Raw genomic sequence first — 20,044 nt, 5'->3', positions numbered from 1 at the left:
TTGACATATATATATATATATATACATATGTACATATATATATATATGTAATTGTGTTGTCATAACATATAACAAATACCCGCGCTTCGCAGCGGAGAAGTAGTGTGTTAAAGAGGTTATGTAAACATATATATATACATATATACATATCTACATATACAGATATCTACATATAGCAAAATACCCGCGCTTCGCAGCGGAGAAGTAGTGTGTTAAAGAGGTTATGTAACTATATATATACATAAACATATATACATATATATACATATCTACATATACACATATCTACATATACATACGTATATATACATATACACATCCACATATACATATATACAGTATATACATATACAAATTTACATATCTACATATATATATATAAATATTGACATACATATATACATACATACATTCACATATATATATATATACACTGTATATATACATATCTACTTATTGGCTCCCGTATTTAGGATATAGCGGGTTGGATAATGGATGGATGGACATTTGTATGCATAGCCCTATTTGCCCGTTTTCATTTTTTTTCTTTCTTCAGTAATATTTCAGTAAACCCGGAGCTTGTCAGTTCAAATCCTGGTGCTGACACCACTGTGTGACCCTGAGGAAGTCACTTCACCTGCCTGTGCTGCAAAAAACAAAAGTAATGTAACAAATTGTACCTTAGATGTTGTAAGTTGCTGGAATAAAGGCATAAGTAAAATAGATAAATATGTATTATACACATAGGAACTATTCATTTATTTTCAGTTAAGTCATCTGCAGCAAACTTTTATAAATGAGGGTTTCTCCTTTTTCGATAGTGCAAACTGTTTCTTCTTCATTGACGTTTTCTCTTGGAGAGCTTTTTTCATTTCATTGAAAATGAAAGCAGCAGCTGCCAAAATATGTAGCTTTCTTATTAATTTTTCAACATTGTGTAAAATAAATGTATAAAGTAACATAAAAGGTTTAAATACTGGTTATCCTTTTACACTAAAACATTACTAAAGAGATACAAAAAAAGTAAAATGGATATGTTCTCTTTCTTTAAGGAGATTAAATATTACTGAAGAAAGAAAAAAAAAGATTAAACAGCCAAATGGGGCTATGCATACGAACTTAAAAGGTTTAAATAAAACAGAAATATATATTTTATTTTTACTTGCTTAACTTGTGGAGGGTGTATCCTGTAGCAAAGCCCTAACTTTTTTCATGAAAGCCCGTTTCAGTCAATAAGTCTTAAAAAAACGTGTAAAGATATTGACAATAAGCTACGCAAACCCAGGAAGACATGGAATCGTTTAAATCAAATATCATTACATCTTCCTTTCTTAAAGAGAAGTAAGGCAGTACTTATAAGCTTACATATTTATATATAGACATACATATATATATATATATATTCACGGCATTCGAAGTCTGTGTCACAATCTGATTGTATGGGTGGTTACCTACCAGGTAACGCTTGTGGTTGGCCAGCAATCTGCTAACATCCGCCACGGTGCCCTCAGTTTGTGAGGAGCAGATCATAGAATGGTTGAAATAGTTTACTGTCAAATAAATGCAAAGAGTACACAACACGTGTTTCGCCCTCATTCTGGGCTCATCAGGTGTACACACTCCACTGCACTCCCTCTCGGGAATCGAACCTCGGACGTCAGCGCCAGAGGCGATGCCCCTAACGTTGCGCCACGGCGTGAGGTTCGTTTATTTGACAGCATGTAGATCGGGGTAATTACATTCACGGCATTCGAAGTCTGTGTCACAATCTGATTGTATGGGTGGTTACCTACCAGGTAACGCTTGTGGTTGGCCAGCAATCTGCTAACAACCTGATGAGCCCAGAATGAGGGCGAAACACGTGTTGTATACTCTTTGCATTTATTTGACAGTAAACTATTTCAACCATTCTATGATCTGCTCCTCACAAACTGAGGGCACCGTGGCGGATGTTAGCAGATTGCTGGCCAACCACAAGCGTTACCTGGTAGGTAACCACCCATACAATCAGATTGTGACACAGACTTCGAATGCCGTGAATGTAATTACCCCGATCTACATGCTGTCAAATAAACGAACCACACGCCGTGGCGCAATGTTAGGGGCATCGCCTCTGGCGCTGACGTCCGAGGTTCGATTCCCGAGAGGGAGTGCAGTGGAGTGTGTACACCTGATGAGCCCAGAATGAGGGCGAAACACGTGTCGTGTACTCTTTGCATTTATTTGACAGTAAACTATTTCATATATATATATATATCTATATCCGAAGCCGTGCAAGCACACTCTTGAGAATGCAACGTATAGTTGTACAGAAGAAAAGCAATCTTGCCTCAAATGAATGGCAACCTTTTGTAGGTCTATGAACTTAATTTAAACTTTAGGTTTACACGGTGCTTTCTTTCCAAAGTACCTGCACTCATGAATATGTCTGTATGTGTCAGTCGGTCAAATCCACGCGCTTTGCACCGGCGAAGTACCGCTTTTAAATTTTTATTAAGAAGAAAATAAAACCTTTTTAAATTGAGGGAAAATATACTAATAACAGTTTGTTAAGGATCTGTTTTTTTGTGAAGCTGCTTTCACTCGAGTGATCACTTCGACCTGACTTGGTGGCCAACTATAAGCGTTACCTGGTAGGTAACCACCCATACAATCAGATTGTGAATCAGACTACGAATGCCGTGAATGTAATTACACACTCACTGCACTTGCTTACGGTAATCGAACCTCGGACGTCAGCGCTAGAGGGGCTTAGCCGCGGTGAAGTATTGCTTTTAAATTTTAATTAAGAACAAAAGAAAACCTCAGAGGTTCGATTCCCGTAAGGGAGTGAAATGAGTGGCCGAATACCTACCAGGTAACGCTTATGGTTGGACAGCAAGTGACGTAACATCAGCCACGGTGCCTTCAGTTGTGAGAAGCAGATCATAGAATGATTGAAAATAGTTTTGCATTTACCTTTTTAGTAAAAGGTGAGCTTTTAAGCCTGAGAAATCACCCCGTAAATGCACACGTTTAATTGCACATGTGTTAATATGTATGGTTAGAAGTATTAAAAGACTGAACAACGTCATTTACCTTTGTTCCCGCGTTTGATAAAAGGCGAGCTTTTAAGCCTGAGAAATCACCCCGTAAATGCACACGTTTAATTGCACATGTGTTAATATGTATGCTTACACAGTATTAAAAGACACTCAAAAATTAACGTCATTTACCATCAGCCACGGTGCCTTCAGTTGTGAGAAGCAGATCATAGAATGATTGAAAATAGTTTTGCATTTACCTTTTTAGTAAAAGCCGAGCTTTTAAGCCTGAGAAATCACCCCGTAAATGCACACGTTTAATTGCACATGTGTTAATATGTATGGTTACAAGTATTAAAAGACAGTGAACAACGTCATTTACCTTTATTCCCGCGTTTGATAAAAGGCGAGCTTTTAAGCCTGAGAAATCACCCCGTTAATGCACACGTTTAATTGCACATGTGTTAATATGTATGCTTACACAGTATTAAAAGACACTCAAAAATTAACGTCATTTACCTTTGTTCCCGCGTTTGACTCGTGCTGTAAACCTCTTCTTTGTTTTTAGTTCACGTGATTACGTAGGAGGCGTGATGACGCGATATGTGACTCCGCCTCCTCCATTAGAGTATATGGACAAAAAACATGTTCCAGTTATGACCATTACGCGTAGAATTTCGAAATGAACCTGCCTAACTTTTGTAAGTAAGCTGTAAGGAATGAGCCTGCCAAATTTCAGCCTTCCACCTACACGGGAAGTTCGAGAATTAGTGATGAGTCAGTCAGTCAGTCAGTCAGTCAGTTAGTGAGTCAGTGAGGGCTTTGCCTTTTATTAATATGTATAGATCACAAAATCAAATGGGTTTTATTAAATGCAGGCAACAATCATAAAATGATGAATGTACTGTACACTCCCTTATCAACTGAGATTCCAGTAGTTGTAAAGTCTCCAAGGTGCAGAGAAAGCTTTCATTAGAGTAGAATGGGGATATCTCTTTAGTGGTTTGCACAAATTTGAGTTTGTTCCAGATATTGTAACCTGATTAAATTACTTTAATTAAGACCAGAAGACTCTGTGCAGGTAAACAATATAAATTCAGATAATTTGAGGTTAGAACGTGGAATCGGAAAATGCTGTCCATTATCTCCAATGCTGTTTGCAATTGCTGTTGAACCGCTAGCCATCTACAGTACAAAGCTCAAAAAAGGGAATTAGTTATAAGGGAAGGAATAGTACAAAAAATATCTCTCTATGCGGCAACACGATTAAGCTTATTATTATTATTTTAGTATTATTGTCCTTCTTAATAAAAGCATTAAATGACTTTTATAAAATCTCTGGATTTAAAATCAATCCGAAAAAAATTATACTTTTTCCATTAAACTTGTTAGCACTTAATAATATGCTAAAAGGCTTTTCATTGACTGTTTCAAAACAGTTTAACTAATTGAGAGTTTCTCCCTTGTTGCACGAACAATGTCTGGTGGGCCATGAAATGGAGTAGGAGAGTTTTGGGTTGCTATTTACTGTAGTTAATCAGAAATTAATAGGTTCCATTATAATAACAACACTGCAGCTTCAGTAATACTAGTCAACATTATTAACTGTACTTGACCACGGTATGTACATAGAACTTTTTTTTTCTCACTGTATATTTTGAAATCTGACAGTTTTTGACGACGAAGAAGAAAGCAGTGGATTCCATTCCTGCTCCAGGGATCATGAAATTTCACCCGTATCGCAACAGTCTGACTCAGAAACTCCTAATGTTAGTAGGCAATCACTACGATCTTCTGTGGCAAAAAGAATCAAACTTAAATTTTCAGGTAAGTGGAATGACTTACACATTTAGCAGAAACATTTAGAAAATTAGGGTACATTACAGCTGTTTATTATTAGGTATGTTTTTCAACATTAAGTCATCTCTAAACCCAGAATAAACTTGAAAACCATCAAAGTAATGCAAAAATAGGTGTCCTTATTATCCCTGGAAGAAATAAACACAAGAAGCAACAAAGAGTGTGTCTAAACACTATGTCAAATAGACGACTCTTCCAGCAATTCTCAGTCGTAGCCTTCACTTACATTATCTTAGCATATCGGTGGCAGTCAGCTGCGCTCTGCTGTGAAGCCAATGATTCACTCCAACTAGTCCACAAATCACTCTAAAGTTTTTTGGGTTGCTTTACTCCTTAGTCGTAGGGGCAGGCTCTGTGTGCATGAGAGTGACAGCCTATGAATGATCATCTGGAAGTACAATTCATGAAATGCAATGACAAGTAATAAAGTCAGGGTCACATTACGTGACTTCTAGTCGTAAGGTATGTCAGACTTGACAAATGAAGTTGCTGATTTTGTCTCAGTACCATGTCAAATCAGTGAGCATGTCAAATTTATCAATTGTGTGCCGACCTATAAGACTAATCGTGCTCACCCCTTTTGCAACAACTAATACTGTGCCCTGTGATGCAGCTGGTGCTGTACAAAGGATTAACAGGTATCGTTGACTAGCTGGAGTTTGTCACTAGGCATTTCACAAGGACAAGACAGCATGCTGCAGACTTCCTCTGACTCGCTAAAATGATGTAAATGAAGGCTATGACTGGAAATCTCTGTTGTCGAATGTGCTATGACCTAAAGGAATGGGCATTTTTAGGACCCCACAAACAGAAGAGAAGATTGTCTGTCTGATGTCTCATGCTTTACATACCAAGAAAGAATAGAAGAGAGAAAAAAAAATGTTCAGAGATTGCAGGTAAGGTCACCCAAATTGTTAACCCTTCATACAGCACTGGCTCCTTCAGACCCCACATTATTTGCTATTACAAACAAGGGGTGAGCACAACTGTCCTGGAAGGTTAGTGCACATTCACTAAATATTTTATGGCCAGAGATTTTCAGTCGAGTAAATTGACCTGTTCAGGATCAGTTGCTGCACTTGTCAAGTTTTACATACCCAACAACTAGAAGTTTTGTAATGTAACATCAGCCTAAGATAATTTGTATCCCAGTTCAGCATCAGACCTAAGCCCTGGAATCACTTATGTTGTCCTTTTGACCAGCCCCAAGTGATCCTCACAACTCTGAACATCCACTCTGTTTTAAAGAGACAATGTCTTGGTTGTTTTCCCATTACAACAGGTAACAAGGCCATGTACAACACAACACAACACATGTGCCCCACCAGCCACCTGTTACACTGGAATACTCTTGTTTAACTGGAAGGCACAAAGAGCATTTCCTTTTCTTTAAAACAATAACATTAAATTTTTAAAAGTTAATCTTAAACTTGACAAAAAATCCCTCCTTTAGTCTAGTCCACTGCCACACTGAGAGTAACAATTTAGATATGCATAACAAGAAACAAATCTAAGTGAGAGTAATTATAATTACATTACAAACAGCAAAGCAAAATTGTAATTAATTACATCCACCATTACAACCCACCCACCAAAATGCTATAAAACATTTGAGTTGAAGTTATCTAAGAAATACCATCCATCCATCCATCCATTTTCCAACCCGCTGAATCCGAACACAGGGTCACGGGGGTCTGCTGGAGCCAATCCCAGCCAACCAATCCCGGGCAGGGCGCTAACTCACTCCTGGTGGTGATGAGCACAACGCCTACACAAATTTGTTTAAATAGTCTGAGGAAAGAGAGGTGAAGAATGAAAGATAAAGTTTGGTGCCCATTGACTGTGAGCACATGGCATCACAGTCTCAAATATAATTGTAAATTATTCATTATACCTGACATCTAGAAGTTCTGGTATTTAGGAGAAAAAACAAAAACTTTTTTCACTGTGTCCTTTCAAATTTAGCAGATTCTGAGAGTGATGATGAAGCAAGAAACAGTGGTGATGACCTTAAGGAGCAACCTGAACGTTTTTGTCGGGTGTTTGACTCGGACTCGGACTCTGACTCTGTCTCTGACACTCCTGCCATTGGCAAACACTCACTACGATCTTCTGCTGTGAAATGTTCCGCCTCCAAACGTTCAGGTGAGTGGTGCGAAATTTTCCACCTATTACTACCAGATCATGTTGAAGTCTTATCTTGTCAGCCATTATATAATATTTTAGGCAGACACCTTTACCCAAAGTGATGCAGGAAATAAAGACATATTACTAGTGACTTCCTGATCCACACACACACCCACACACCAAGCACATACTAGGGCCAATTTAGAATCGCCAATGCACCTAACCACACAGACACGGGGAGAACATGCAAACTCCAGGTCTCCCAACTGCAAGGCAGCAGCGTTATCACTGCGCTACCGTGCTGCCATATATATATATATATATATATATATATATATATATATATATATATATATATATATATATATATATATATATTTCATAAGACGTCAGGGGTAATCTTGAATTAGAACCATATAAAAAATATTTCTTTTTTATAACTTCAGAATGGCAAACCCTGCTTTCCTCCCAGCCCAAGATCAAAACATCCCTTTCTCTTGACTGCACTTCCTCTTTTTTATTAGAAATCGCTCCTCAACTCAATGGATTCTTGCCCTTTATATCTCTCTTTTAGGCAGCTTACTGTCCTCAGAAGGACGGCTCACTGTTGCCACGCTAATTGTAATTCTTATGTGACACTGGTTGGCTTGCTGGTTTTATAGACCCTCCTGCAGCTGGCTTTGAAGCTGCTCCTTTGTATGATGAAATGTCAGCTCATACTGTTGGCAACTCATTGCTGATGCCATCTTCAACTTGTTAGCACCGTTACAATTTGATGCTTTTCTCATCAAAGAGCACGGCCTCCTTTCAAACTTGTTTGCAATTTTCTAAACATGTCCCTGCTCATTTATTTGTCTTGCTTTTTTAAAATAACAGTTTTTAGTTTGATTCTTCATTGATCCAGGATCTTGGGTTCAAATCTTGTGCCAGGTCACCATCTGTCTGTTGTCTTTTCTCTGCGTTTTGTTGATTTCCTTCTGCAGATGGTCTTGTTGTCCTCTCTGCGTGGAGTTTGCATGTTCTCTGCGTGTCTGCGTGGGTTTCCTCCTGGCGCTCCGGTTTCTTCCCACAGTCCAAAGAAATGCAGGTTAGGTGGATTGGCGATTCTAAATTGGCCCTAGTGTGTGCTTGGTGTGTGGGTGTGTTTGTGTGTGTCCTGCGGTGGGTTGGCACCCTGCCCGGGTTTGGTTCCTGCCTTGTGCCCTGTCTTGGCTGGGATTGGCTCCAGCAGTCCCCCGTGACCCTGTGTTCGGATTCAGCGGGTTGGAAAATGGATGGATGGATGGATGGTCTTGTTAGGCTGATTAGAGATTCCAAATTGGCCTGGTAAGTGTGAGGGGCTGTGGTGCCCTGTCTGGTGTTGGTTCCTGCCTTCTATTCAGTGCTGCCAAAATCTGCCCCCCTCCCTGTCAACATGAACTGGAGTAAACTGGTCTCAGATGCTTATGTATATTTGATTATCTTATAAATAAACGTCTACATGTAGAAGTGTGTCTGTCTGGCTGTCCGGCCCAGAAGTGTGAGGCCACAGCAATGAAGCTCAAAGAGCCGGCGAGGCAGCATCAAGTTAACGAGTCCGAGACAAACACGCTTAGCCACTAATAGAGGGGGTGGGTGAGGAGGTCCGTAAAATGAAACCGCCGACTCTGCATTTCAATTTTGTTTCTGACAATTTCAATAGTTTCTAGGTAGGCCTGGACTTTTTACAACACAGGCTTACACAGATAGTACTGTATAAAGAATAGAGTTTCAGATGTTAAACGTTCTGTTCTAGCCTCAATAAAACACCACGGTCACCACTACTTCCACTCCACTTAAATAAGGGTTTTATCATTCACCAAGTTTCTGAGATACTAAATGGTGGCTGAAGTTTTAAATTGAACAGGTGCTACTCAGATATGTGAGTGTAGGTGTTTGTGTAAAAGAAAGACACACTGACACAAAGCAATTGATGGGGAAGTTGGCTAATTAATTATGTATGCACAGTTGCCAGATCAGCACATCCACCCCCCAATAGCAGCTCCTGGTGGTGATGAGCACAACGCCTACACAAATTTGTATAAATAGTCTGAGGAAAGGGAGGTGAAGAATGAAAGATAAAGTTTGGTGCCCATTGACTGTGAGCACATGGCATCACAGTCTCAAATATAATTGTAAATTATTCATTATACCTGACATCTAGAAGTTCTGGTATTTAGGAGAAAAAACAAAAACTTTTTTCACTGTGTCCTTTCAAATTTAACAGATTCTGACAGTGATGATGAAGCAAGAAACAGTGGTGATGACCTTAAGGAGCAACCTGAACATTTTTGTCGGGTGTTTGACTCGGACTCGGACTCTAACTCTGTCTCTGACACTCCTGCCATTGGCAAACACTCACTACGATCTTCTGCTGTGAAATGTTCCGCCTCCAAACGTTCAGGTGAGTGGTGCGAAATTTTCCACCTATTACTACCAGGTCATGTTGAAGTCTTATCTTGTCAGCCATTATATAATATTTTAGGCAGACACCTTTACCCAAAGTGATGCAGCAAATAAAGATATATTACTAGTGACTTCCTTATATCTTTACAACAGGAATACTGTGGGGTTTGAACCAGAGACTGGACCATCTGCTTAATGATTTGAAGTCCAGTGATCACCCTGCTTTGTCAAATTTGTTAACCTCTGAATACAACCGCACATAACTTTAGTTAAGCTAATCCAGCGTGAGAAGTTGCAGCATAGAAAAGCCGTTTAGCTTCTTTCGCCCCCTGCTACTTCAATATAATGTTTGGAAGATTCTGATTTGACAAGCATTAGACTAACACTTTGTGATTGATTAAACAGATAATCAAATATGATATTTACAGTCAAATCAGTATGAGTTCGTACATAAGCAGATTAGATGAGACTGAAATCCCATTATAACAATGGAGACACAGAAACTCAATTTTGACTGCAGACTGTATCGTTTCAAGATGCAGTACAACTCTCCACAAGGTAAGTTACTTTAGAAATGAGGGCAGTTGTGGTAAAGTGAGGCCCACTGCTGTTTGACAGTTTTTAAATAAATAATCGCCACACTTGTAGGAGGGGGGTGTGGTAGCGTGACAAGAGCGGTTCCTGGGTGTGATGCGGAAGCGGATGGCGCTACACTAATTGCACAGGTGTAGGATCATCTGTGACCCTAACTGCCGCCAGGAGCCACTAATCGACACACCTGTGCAATGTCCCCATTTTAAAAGGAGAAGCGCGAGTGCGACGGAAGAAACAAAAAAGAAAGTCTGAATGGAGGTTACTGAGTGGAGAGAAGAATGCAGGAGGAGGAAAGAACCAGAGCAAGCGAGTGAGCAAAATAGAGCAGGCTCATGGGTGAGAAAGCAAGAAGGTTGAAGAAGAGCCCCTGGGAAGAAGTGTGTGGCCAACAGTCAGTCAGAAGCGGTTGCTCCAGCTTAGCAGTTCGGAGGAGCAGGAGTGACCAGGAAGGTGAATGCTTCACAGTGTAAGACCGAGAAGGCAGCGGGGTTGAGGAGGCTTGGGAGGAGAGCCGCAGCGTGGAGCGCCCTGGCTGTTGAGGACCCAAGACTTGGTCCAGTGAGGGTGCCTGTCTGTAGCCGGGGGATGGCAGGCAGCCAGACTTGAGGGAAGGTCAGCTGCTTCTGCTGTTAGAGTGACTCCTCTGCTGTGAGGCCTGTGAGGGATAAACAGAGGAGCTGCCAGTTAAAAGAAGGCAAAGGCACTGGCCTTTTAGAAATAATAGGTCCTGCCGGTGGATTTTAACCTCGGTTTGAAGAATATTTATTCATTGATTTTAACCTCCACCTTTTTCACATGTTTTTATGGATTATTTATTTATCAATATTGAGCGCTGCACTTTGGTCACTATTTGAATCTTCATTTGTTTTTAATAAAAGCACTGAACACTTTTGCATCTTCCCCTTGCTTCATGTGGTTTCTTCATTTACGTAGCTAATCCCAGTCATGACCATCGACGACGATGTCGGGTTCAAGAATTTCCCAAAACTGGAAGAGGGAGCTAGGAGCTCATCTGCACCGTCAAAGCAGTTTGTACTAAAGAACTATGTAGCTTGTTTATTTAATTTTTTTTTATTTTCTAGTGATGTGTGTTCTGCAGTGGAGCGTTAGCTTCATGGATGACCAAAGTTCAGTGGTGAAAATTGCAGTATTGAAAGGTTGTTGCACTTGCAATGCCACCGTAAAGCTGACAAATTAACCTCAACAACACCACAGATCAATCATGACACAAATAATATGTTTGTACTTAGCTTATATTGAAGACTCTTTCAAAATATAAATCCACAATCAGTCTATGGCAGAAGATCCAAGATAAAAGTTAGCAGAACTGAATGCAGCAGTTATGGCTGAGGTGCTCTCAGTGCTCCTGCCATTCTGTTCTCTGGAATATTTGAAATATACAGACATTTGGAGATTGGAAGTTTACAGAGAGCTGCAAATCTACAGTTAAGATAATTTGATTTTGGTACAATAATCCAATCAGTGTCTAACTTGGTGTTTTGCCCAAACTTTCTAGGATTTTTTGCCAAACAAAATACTTTCTCAACCGTTTTCTTGGCACTGCCCAAAGAATGCTCTCTCACAGGTCTGTGTAGCTACAGAATGAAAACAAAGGCAAGCAACATAATATAATCATAATATTAGTAAGCAGATACACAAATATACTGTATATACTGTATATTGTGTATTTCATATGCAGCCAATTTATATGAGATCAAAGCTTATTAACTATAAAGCAGTGATGCACTGAATATTATTAATCTTCACTTCTGCCTATACAATGATACAACTTTTCTCTGGTTGCCATTCATTTTGTTTTAGCAGATGTTGCATTTGAGATAGAGAGACCTGGACCCTTAATTATCAAGCCTCCAAGGAATTGCACAAAAAGTCAAACTAGGATAATAATTTGTTCTGCCTTATTGTAAGATATCAGACTTTTATGAAGCATCCAACACTTTCTCCCACCTAGGAATAAGAGTTCACATCTGAGAATAAGTGACGTCACAATTTTACAGCAGCCCAAGCCACAAAATGGCGCTCTTGAAGACGTTTTGCAGTTTCCTTGAAAATTATAATGATGCTTTACTAAGTACAAAACAAATATGATAATAATAATATTAATTAAAGAAGAAGAAAGAAAACACAATAAGATTGGGTATTGTGTTAAGCTGTATTAAATTGTTATCACACTGCACCAACATCATAAATAATTCTGTAATGAGAATTGAGATGGTAAGACTGAGACATACACACCAAATGAGAGTAACGCCTAATCACAACAAATGATTTGACTGCCGAACTTTCAGAAGTGTTTGTGTCTGCTGTTAGAGCCACAGGAAACACCTTGTAAGTAACAGTTATACTGACACTTGCCACAACTGTAAGTCATGGTCAGTCTTCAAGTGTGCTGCGGTGGGCCGGGCATCTTTCTTTGATCCACCCTTATCCTCTGTGAGGCTCCACTCATCTATCACCCCTGGAGTCTGCACCTGCCTTCTTGAATCCTCCCTGCCTTGTTCAAAGTTTGGTGCAAAGTTTGAGAAATACTGTAGTTCGTGGTAACATACCAAAATCATTGCAATTGCGTAGCTGCATTTTACACATAATGTCATGGAGTATGTCTTCTCGCTTTTCATAACACACAAGATTTGCTACAAATATTATTCCATCTTTGTCAAATCAATGTCGTTTTGTGAGTTTATTGTTGTCCAGCGTTTCTTAAAAATCCTGTCTTTCCTGAAATGTGTGTGCTGATCTCCACCTGAATGGCATCTTCTGGCAGCTTCTAGCGACATAGGGGCCGCTCACAAGCTGCTGAAGTTGTTTCACAGATTAGGTTATTTGATAAAATGCTTTTTTACTCCTAAGAGTTGGACCACATTTACCTCACTCTGAGATTTTTGAAGCAGTTAGGACACTTCACTTGATAAATATGGGCACTGGTCTCCTCCATTAACAGAGACATGTATCTTTATCCTCACTCCTGGACAAAGTTCCTTTCATATCAGAGAGTCACAGTTAGGCATTAAATGTATGCAGCATGCACAGTATAAGAAAATTATAAAATGTTGTTTCTTAGTGAAATAATTTTTTTCGTTCGTTTTATTTTCCAGGTGGTCATTTAAAAGAAAACCATGATATTGTGAAAGACACAACTGATGAATTTTTAAAGAAAGATGAGATTCCTGTGATCTGTAAGAAAACAAAAGGCATTCTCAGCAAAAGTAGAATGGCAACTGAAGGTAAAAGCAGCAATGGACAAGATTTAGCTGAAATCCATTTTGCTTTAATATGTAAAACAAAGTTAAAGAGACAGGATATGAAACTATCGCTTTTGTCTCCTAGTTCATTTCTGAATGAATATGAAAAATGTATAGCTGCCATAATAAAGTTCAGTTATTTTGTCTGTTAATGCCAAAACTGTACTGTAGTTGCACATATACAGCACTTAGAAATAGGAAGCAACCTTATCACTTACAATAAGTTGACTATTTGATGGCAAAAGACATTGCATATATAAAATACCTGTGTCATCCTGTGGACAGTGGCGTAGCGTAGTGGGGGCGGCAGGGGCGGCACTTTTAGGGGGCGGCAAAATTTCTCAATAAATAATAATAATATCTTGTAAAAATTTGAACCATACCTAAATAAGGAGGTGGCGGAATTTTCCTCCGCCCCGGGCGGCTGACACCCACGCTACGCTACTGCCTGTTGATAATAATATCTACATCTTTATTCAAGTCATATAAAAGGAGTCAACTGGAAATTTTTCTTAAATTGCATTCTACAAGAAGCCACTGAATCCACAGAAGCTTATTCTGCATTTTAGTTTTACTCAAAAGCCTTATTGAAGTGACCATGGACTACAAGGATGAGATGACATTGTTCATAAAGAGCTCACCCTCTGTTCCTTCTTATAGGTTCATATTGTATACGTTCTCGTAATAAATGGATGTTTTGCTCTGAATTTGAAATTCTGTCAGGACGTGAAAAGAACAAAAAATGGAAGGAAAGCATTTATATCGATATGGATGAGTTGAAGAAGGTAAGTCACACAGACCACTTTTGTAATGGGTTACTGTCTTCAGTTATTCAAGTTTACACAAAACATTTGTCTTCCCAGTCACATCTCCTAATTACTTGTGTTTTGCTTGTCTTGGAATACACCAAAGGAGAATCATTTTGAAAGAAATAGAGAGAAATTAAATGCAGGCCAATATAACTGATGTTGGGAAGCTATGAAATTTAAATGCCTTCTAAATGTTTGAAGTAGGCAATTGCTTTAGCTGAGGAAAATAGTTAGTTTTACAAAATACAGGTGAAAAATTTGAAAAACAATATTTTTATCCTAAGATTAAAATAAATCAATAATACAATTGTGGATAATGGCACAAAATACGAACTTGTCATACATTACTTGTTAGATTATAGACTTTCCAATCTTATTAACATCAAATATTAATATTATTATGTACGTAGTGTTAATTTACTGTCCTCTGAATTTTGTACCCAAATGCCTGATCCCAGTGGAGTAATGGTTCCAGTTAAGGATGTAAGCCTTTGTAGACAAAGATATTGTGAAGAAGGGGTCTCTGCACAGCCCTGGAGGATAAGGTCACTCCTCAGAGGCCCCCTCTTGAACGCTGTTGCAATGGGAACAAATACAGTTTTCCTCCTCTTTGCTCTGTTAGATGTTGGGATGCTGCTGCTGCTGCTGCTATGATATGCTATGCTCCCCCGCAGCACTTTATATATTTAAAAGCCTGTACAGCACCTGTCCTTTTTGCTTATTGCCTTGTCTCACTTCTCCCCCAGACATCCTCTACTTTATGCTTTATTATGCTGTTTAGGAATAAAGTTTATGTTTCTTGAAAACCTTGAATTAATCTGTGCAATCGTGTAACCCAAGCGTGACAATAAAAAAAGGAGATCATAAGGAACAATCAGGGCTGTTTTGAGATTTCAGATTGCTGCATAGAAACATCCAAATAAGGAACTTCTGACTTCCTTATCCACACAATAGGGATTATTCATTTTGATTATGAGTGGCATCAACTTCCCAAGTTTTATTTCCGCTATTACAACAATCTTGTTTGTATAGGATTTACATTTTTAGTCTTCTAAAGTGAATATGTATATTTCTAAAAGAGTGTAATATCTTACTTGTTCTTGGGGTAGAGGAATCACAAGGAATGGGTTGTTGCTAATTAGAGTGGTTTTCTTTGGTCGGTCAGTCATTCTTATGGAATCTTTAGTTAATATATAATCTTTTGCAATCTATTACAAGTATATTATTAAACTCTAAGGGAAACGACTAAAGGTAACTAAATGGTTAACTAAAAGTTGTTTTAAGCTTAGTCACATGTGGCTTTTTCCTCATCTTAGAGGAGCCACCAACATAATTACTAAGGTTAAAATGAAGTAAATGAGTAATGAACACCACCCTAAAAAATGAGGACAAACTAGTGGGAAAGCCTGAACACCCCAATTATGAGGCAACGATAAGGTCAAGGGGAAAAACTGTAGGTCACCCCTATTAACGAAGCAATCTTTATAATAACGGAAGAATCAACATATATAAGAAATTACTGGTGGCTGCAGTTGATTGGATAAGATGATAGAAATCTGTATATTAAAAGTTAAATGACATGATGTATTAGACAAGCCAATGTCTGCGGAGAGAATGTCGACCTCGTCGACAGGTTTACTTACCTCGGCAGTGACATTCATGTCTCTGGTGACTGTTTCTATGAAGTCAGTAGATGGATTGGGAGAGCATTGGGGGGTCATGAGGTCGCTGAAAAAGGGGTGTTTGGCGCTCCTGATATCAATGCAAAAGGACGAAGGTCCAAGTCTTTACATTTCTGGTGCTTCCTGTCTTGCTATATGGTTGAGAGACATGGATGCTATCCAGTGACCTGAGATGAAGATTGGACTCCTTCAGTACTGTGTCTCTTCATGGAATCCACTGGGTACCACTGGTTTGACTTTGTGTCGAATGAGAGGTTGCTCACAGAGTCCTGAATGAGGCTCATTACCTGCATTGTGAGGGAGCATCGGTTATGACACTATGGCCTTGTGGCACAACTCCCAAAGTGAATTCCGGCTTGCCAAGGGGACACCCACGTAACACCTGGCTGCAACAGATGGACGGTCATTTCATGGGATGCCAACCAGCATCCCAAGCTGTTTTATTGTGTAGTGGGTGTGTCAATGCGCTGTACCAGTGCATGCTCCCCAACCTGAACCTGACCTGACCTGAATGGTAATGGAAAGTATAAAAGAGAATGAATTGTTTAATTAATTGCTTACTCCATGAACTGAGACATTTGTGCATATCTTTGTGCAAATATAGAATTGTTCTGCATTCTTGTTGGTGACCATGAATGACTTCTTTGAAAACAGAGGAAAGTTTTTTCCACAACATTCTCAGACCCACGCGATCCAATTTAGTGTCGCAGAGGGCTGGAGCCTAAACTGGAAGTAATGAGCAGTCCATTGCTGGGGCTTATCACACCCACATAGGGGCCATTTTAGAGTTGTCAATTGGCCTGAGCTGCACTTGTTTGGTTATGTTGGAAGAAAACTGAATATTTAGAGGGAAACCTGCATAGAAATAAAAAAAAAACGTAAAACTCCACACAAACCACAAATGAGTCGGATTCAAACTCAAGATGCTGCATCCATGAAACAGCAGCATTAACTACTCCAATACCATGCCGCCCTGATCTTATTTATAGTAGTTTGCCATAATTTATAAACTGACCTAATAAATCTTTCTTTTTCACGGAGTTAAGAGCTCAGTTCTATTCAGGTAACTGGGTAACCTAATAAACCATTCTAAAGATTTTCATGTTCCATTCTGTCATGTTCACAGTGCAAGAAAAGCATTAGGTTGCCCATTTGGCATCACAACTCCAGGCAACAAATCAATTTTAACAAGTATGATTTCTGCACAGTTTGTCTAATCCATCCCAAAGATCCAAGAAACACACAGGTTCAATTTGAAATGAGAAAATTGTGCAGTGAAAGTATGAGTTAGAACCTTAAAACGTCTCTCCAAGCTGTCATTTCAAGCACAATTTTATAAATAGGTTGTATTTTTACAAACAAAGATTGCCAGAAGAAACCAGGATATTTAGGAGAATGCGCAAAAAAATATTTGCTGCATCATAATGTAATGACTCTAAATGAAATCATAAGAGTTTAGTCATCAATTCACCAAATGCAATAACTTTTTCATTATGAGTTTGCAAGTACATCCCTGTTCATGCTTTGTAAGTTTAAACATAAATCGACAGACTTGAGAATGTCAGTAACACCATAAGCTGTTCATGAACCGCCTAAACCTTACCCTTCAAAATGATGATCTCTCCCAATTAAATTTACCAAGACTTGTAATTAATTTTCTAAATTTTGAGGCAGACCTGTTCTATTCACTATGATTGCCCCATTAGTTAAAGAGTGACTGTTTTACCCTCAAGCCCTGGACAAACATTTTTGAAATGTCCATGCTTCAATTTATGAGACAACCTCTGTTTTCCTCTAGCTCCCTGGTTGGAATAAGTTCTTTTGCAATTGCGGCGTCTTAAGTAACCTGAAACTATATAGATATAGTATTAAAAGGTGATACCTCTCCCATAGTGATACGATGGTAAGAAATCACATGAGAGAAAATAGCTTTCTTTAATGACAATTTACGTGGCATAAAAGACAAAAGGAAGCCAAATGGCAAGACAGTTACTGAAGTGGGAGCTCGATGTACACAGTCTGCCATTTTCGTCGCTGCGCTAGAAGGGTTTTCACGATCGGATCACATTATCTCTAATCTGTTCTGGCTTCCCAGTGTGCCGGGCAATGTTCCAAGGCTTTATACTCTTTCTCCATGTGCAGGCCCTTACTTAGGTAAATCATGCCATCCCAAACAAGGCAAAGAGAGGATTAAATTTCATGCACGCAGAAATAGTACAATGCCCATTTTCGTAGTTGTCCCTTTCTGTCTTCTAATGCTTTCCTAGCAGTTCTAAATGCTGAACCTCTGTGTGCTAAATCTGGCTCAGCTGTGCATGTAGAAAGAAAAGAAAAAAAACAGATTTAAAATATTTGCATACAGCACAGTGACATTAAACTTATATTTTGATTACAACCTCCTAATCAAATATTTCTTTCAGATTCTTCATATGTCTATAATTCACCAGACCCAGCAGGAAAAGGCGTGATTTTCTATACTCAAGGCACAATATAGTAAATATAATAAACAGGCTTTATCTACAGTTTGTTTTTCTTTCCAGTAAAAGCCTTACACAGCAGTCACGTATGTTAAAAAAGAAGTCAAGACCTAAATCATAAGAAGCATTTTCATCTTTAAGCTCTTCTGAAATCTTTTCAAAACACACTATTAGTACCTCATTTCCCACCCTGAATCTGCAGTGGGTATTCAGAATTCGATTGCTGGGGATGAGAGACCTAAAAAGAAATGTCACCCAGGAAAAGTCCTAGATATTATAGCATTACCAAATTCTAATGGAGCTTTTCACGTTGGTCACCATCCCATCTTCTCTCATAAGTGGGCAGGCTTGGATTTTAACTCCTTAGATGATTTATTTGATGATTCAGGACGCTGGACATTCTCATTCCTGAACTCAGGGTTCTCTATTTCTTCCTCTTCCTTTTCTATCTTCAGTTACTGTAAGGTCAGATTTCAGAATAGGTGGAGTTTCTTTTTCTTTGTCTCTTTCCCTCTTTGTTCTCTTCATCCTCCTATTACACTTTCCATATTTTGCTCTTTCTTTAACAAAACAGTTTCCACTTTATATGCTGCTTTATGCAAATCTGCCCTACAAAAAGATTCTGTGTGGCAGAGCAGTGTCTCACACAATTGTTCCCCAGCTTGGAACGCCATCCTCAGAACAAAATGGCCAGTTTTTTTCAAATTGTACACTGCTGCACTTTGTCAGACCATACAATGAGAAACAAAATACTAAAAGGACCAGAAGAGCAAAAGAGTGAGAGATCATTAACCAAAATACCAAAGCCTAATATACTAACCAAAAAGTTGTCTTGTAAGAAATCATAACTCTAAAACACCCCAAAAAAAAAAATCGAGAAACTTGGATGGCAGCAGACTCAAATCGCAGACTTAAATACTGCCCAGATAATGATGTCACAGGGCAGGCTGACAATGACAACACAACTGTAGTAACATGGTAGAATTCAAAATGGCAGCATTTACACCTAACAACAATCCACAAAAAACTACTGTGATGGTGTTACAAAAATAATACTAATAAATAACAATTCAATTCAATTGAAACAGGCTTGGAGCACTGTGACAAGTTCACAAGTAAAATAACTTTACAAACTTTAAAATTACATAATGAATACACATAAGGATACATATTAGGCAGAACGACAGGTGCTGAGCAGGCTCCTGTCAATCATGGAGAATACACTGCATCCACTGAACAGGATCATCTCCAGACAGAGGAGCAGCTTCAGTGACAGACTGCTGTCACCATCCTGCTCCACTGGCAGACTGAGGAGATCGTTCCTCCCCCACACTATGCGACTCTTCAGTTCCACCCGGGGGGAGTGGGGGTGGGTGGGTAAACGGTAACATTATGCAAAATTATTGACTCCACCTTGCACTTTTTAACTTACACTGTGTTTTTATCACTCTTTAATTAATATTGTTTTTATCAGTATGTTGCTTCTGGAGTATGTGAATTTCCCCTTGGGGATTAATAAAGTATCTATCTATCTATCTATCTATCTATCTATCTATCTATCTATCTATCTATCTATCTATCTATCTATCTATCTATCTATCTATCTATCTATCTATCTATCTATCTATCTATCTATCTATCTATCTATCTATCTATCTATCTATCTAGTTTAAACACAAAGTTAAAGCCAAAATGAAAAGTACAAAATAAATAACTGAAATGAATTGTACATAATTCAAAACCTCAAAAATCATAGCAGTACATAAACTTGACATTACTCTCAGG

At 38.8% G+C, this 20,044-nt stretch overlaps 2 protein-coding genes across 5 annotated transcripts in view; both read left to right on the top strand.

The window, feature by feature from the left end:
- The window catches only part of LOC127529834 (uncharacterized), a 325,899-nt gene that overhangs the window by 141,660 nt on the left and 164,195 nt on the right, over positions 1–20,044 (top strand). The window lies entirely within an intron of this gene.
- LOC114661931 (uncharacterized) overlaps positions 1–20,044 on the top strand; it is a 52,657-nt gene that overhangs the window by 26,425 nt on the left and 6,188 nt on the right. For both annotated transcript variants that reach the window (XM_051934786.1, XM_051934787.1), the window contains 4 exons: positions 4,695–4,850; positions 6,849–7,028; positions 13,145–13,273; positions 13,952–14,076. In XM_051934786.1, the coding sequence (XP_051790746.1) occupies positions 4,695–4,850; positions 6,849–7,028; positions 13,145–13,273; positions 13,952–14,076 (590 nt within the window). The remainder of the gene's footprint in view (positions 1–4,694; positions 4,851–6,848; positions 7,029–13,144; positions 13,274–13,951; positions 14,077–20,044) is intronic.

The sequence above is a fragment of the Erpetoichthys calabaricus genome, chromosome 12 (assembly GCF_900747795.2).
Source record: "Erpetoichthys calabaricus chromosome 12, fErpCal1.3, whole genome shotgun sequence".
Classification (NCBI taxonomy): Eukaryota; Metazoa; Chordata; class Cladistia; order Polypteriformes; family Polypteridae; genus Erpetoichthys; species Erpetoichthys calabaricus.
This window is presented reverse-complemented; position numbering and strand designations above follow the sequence as displayed.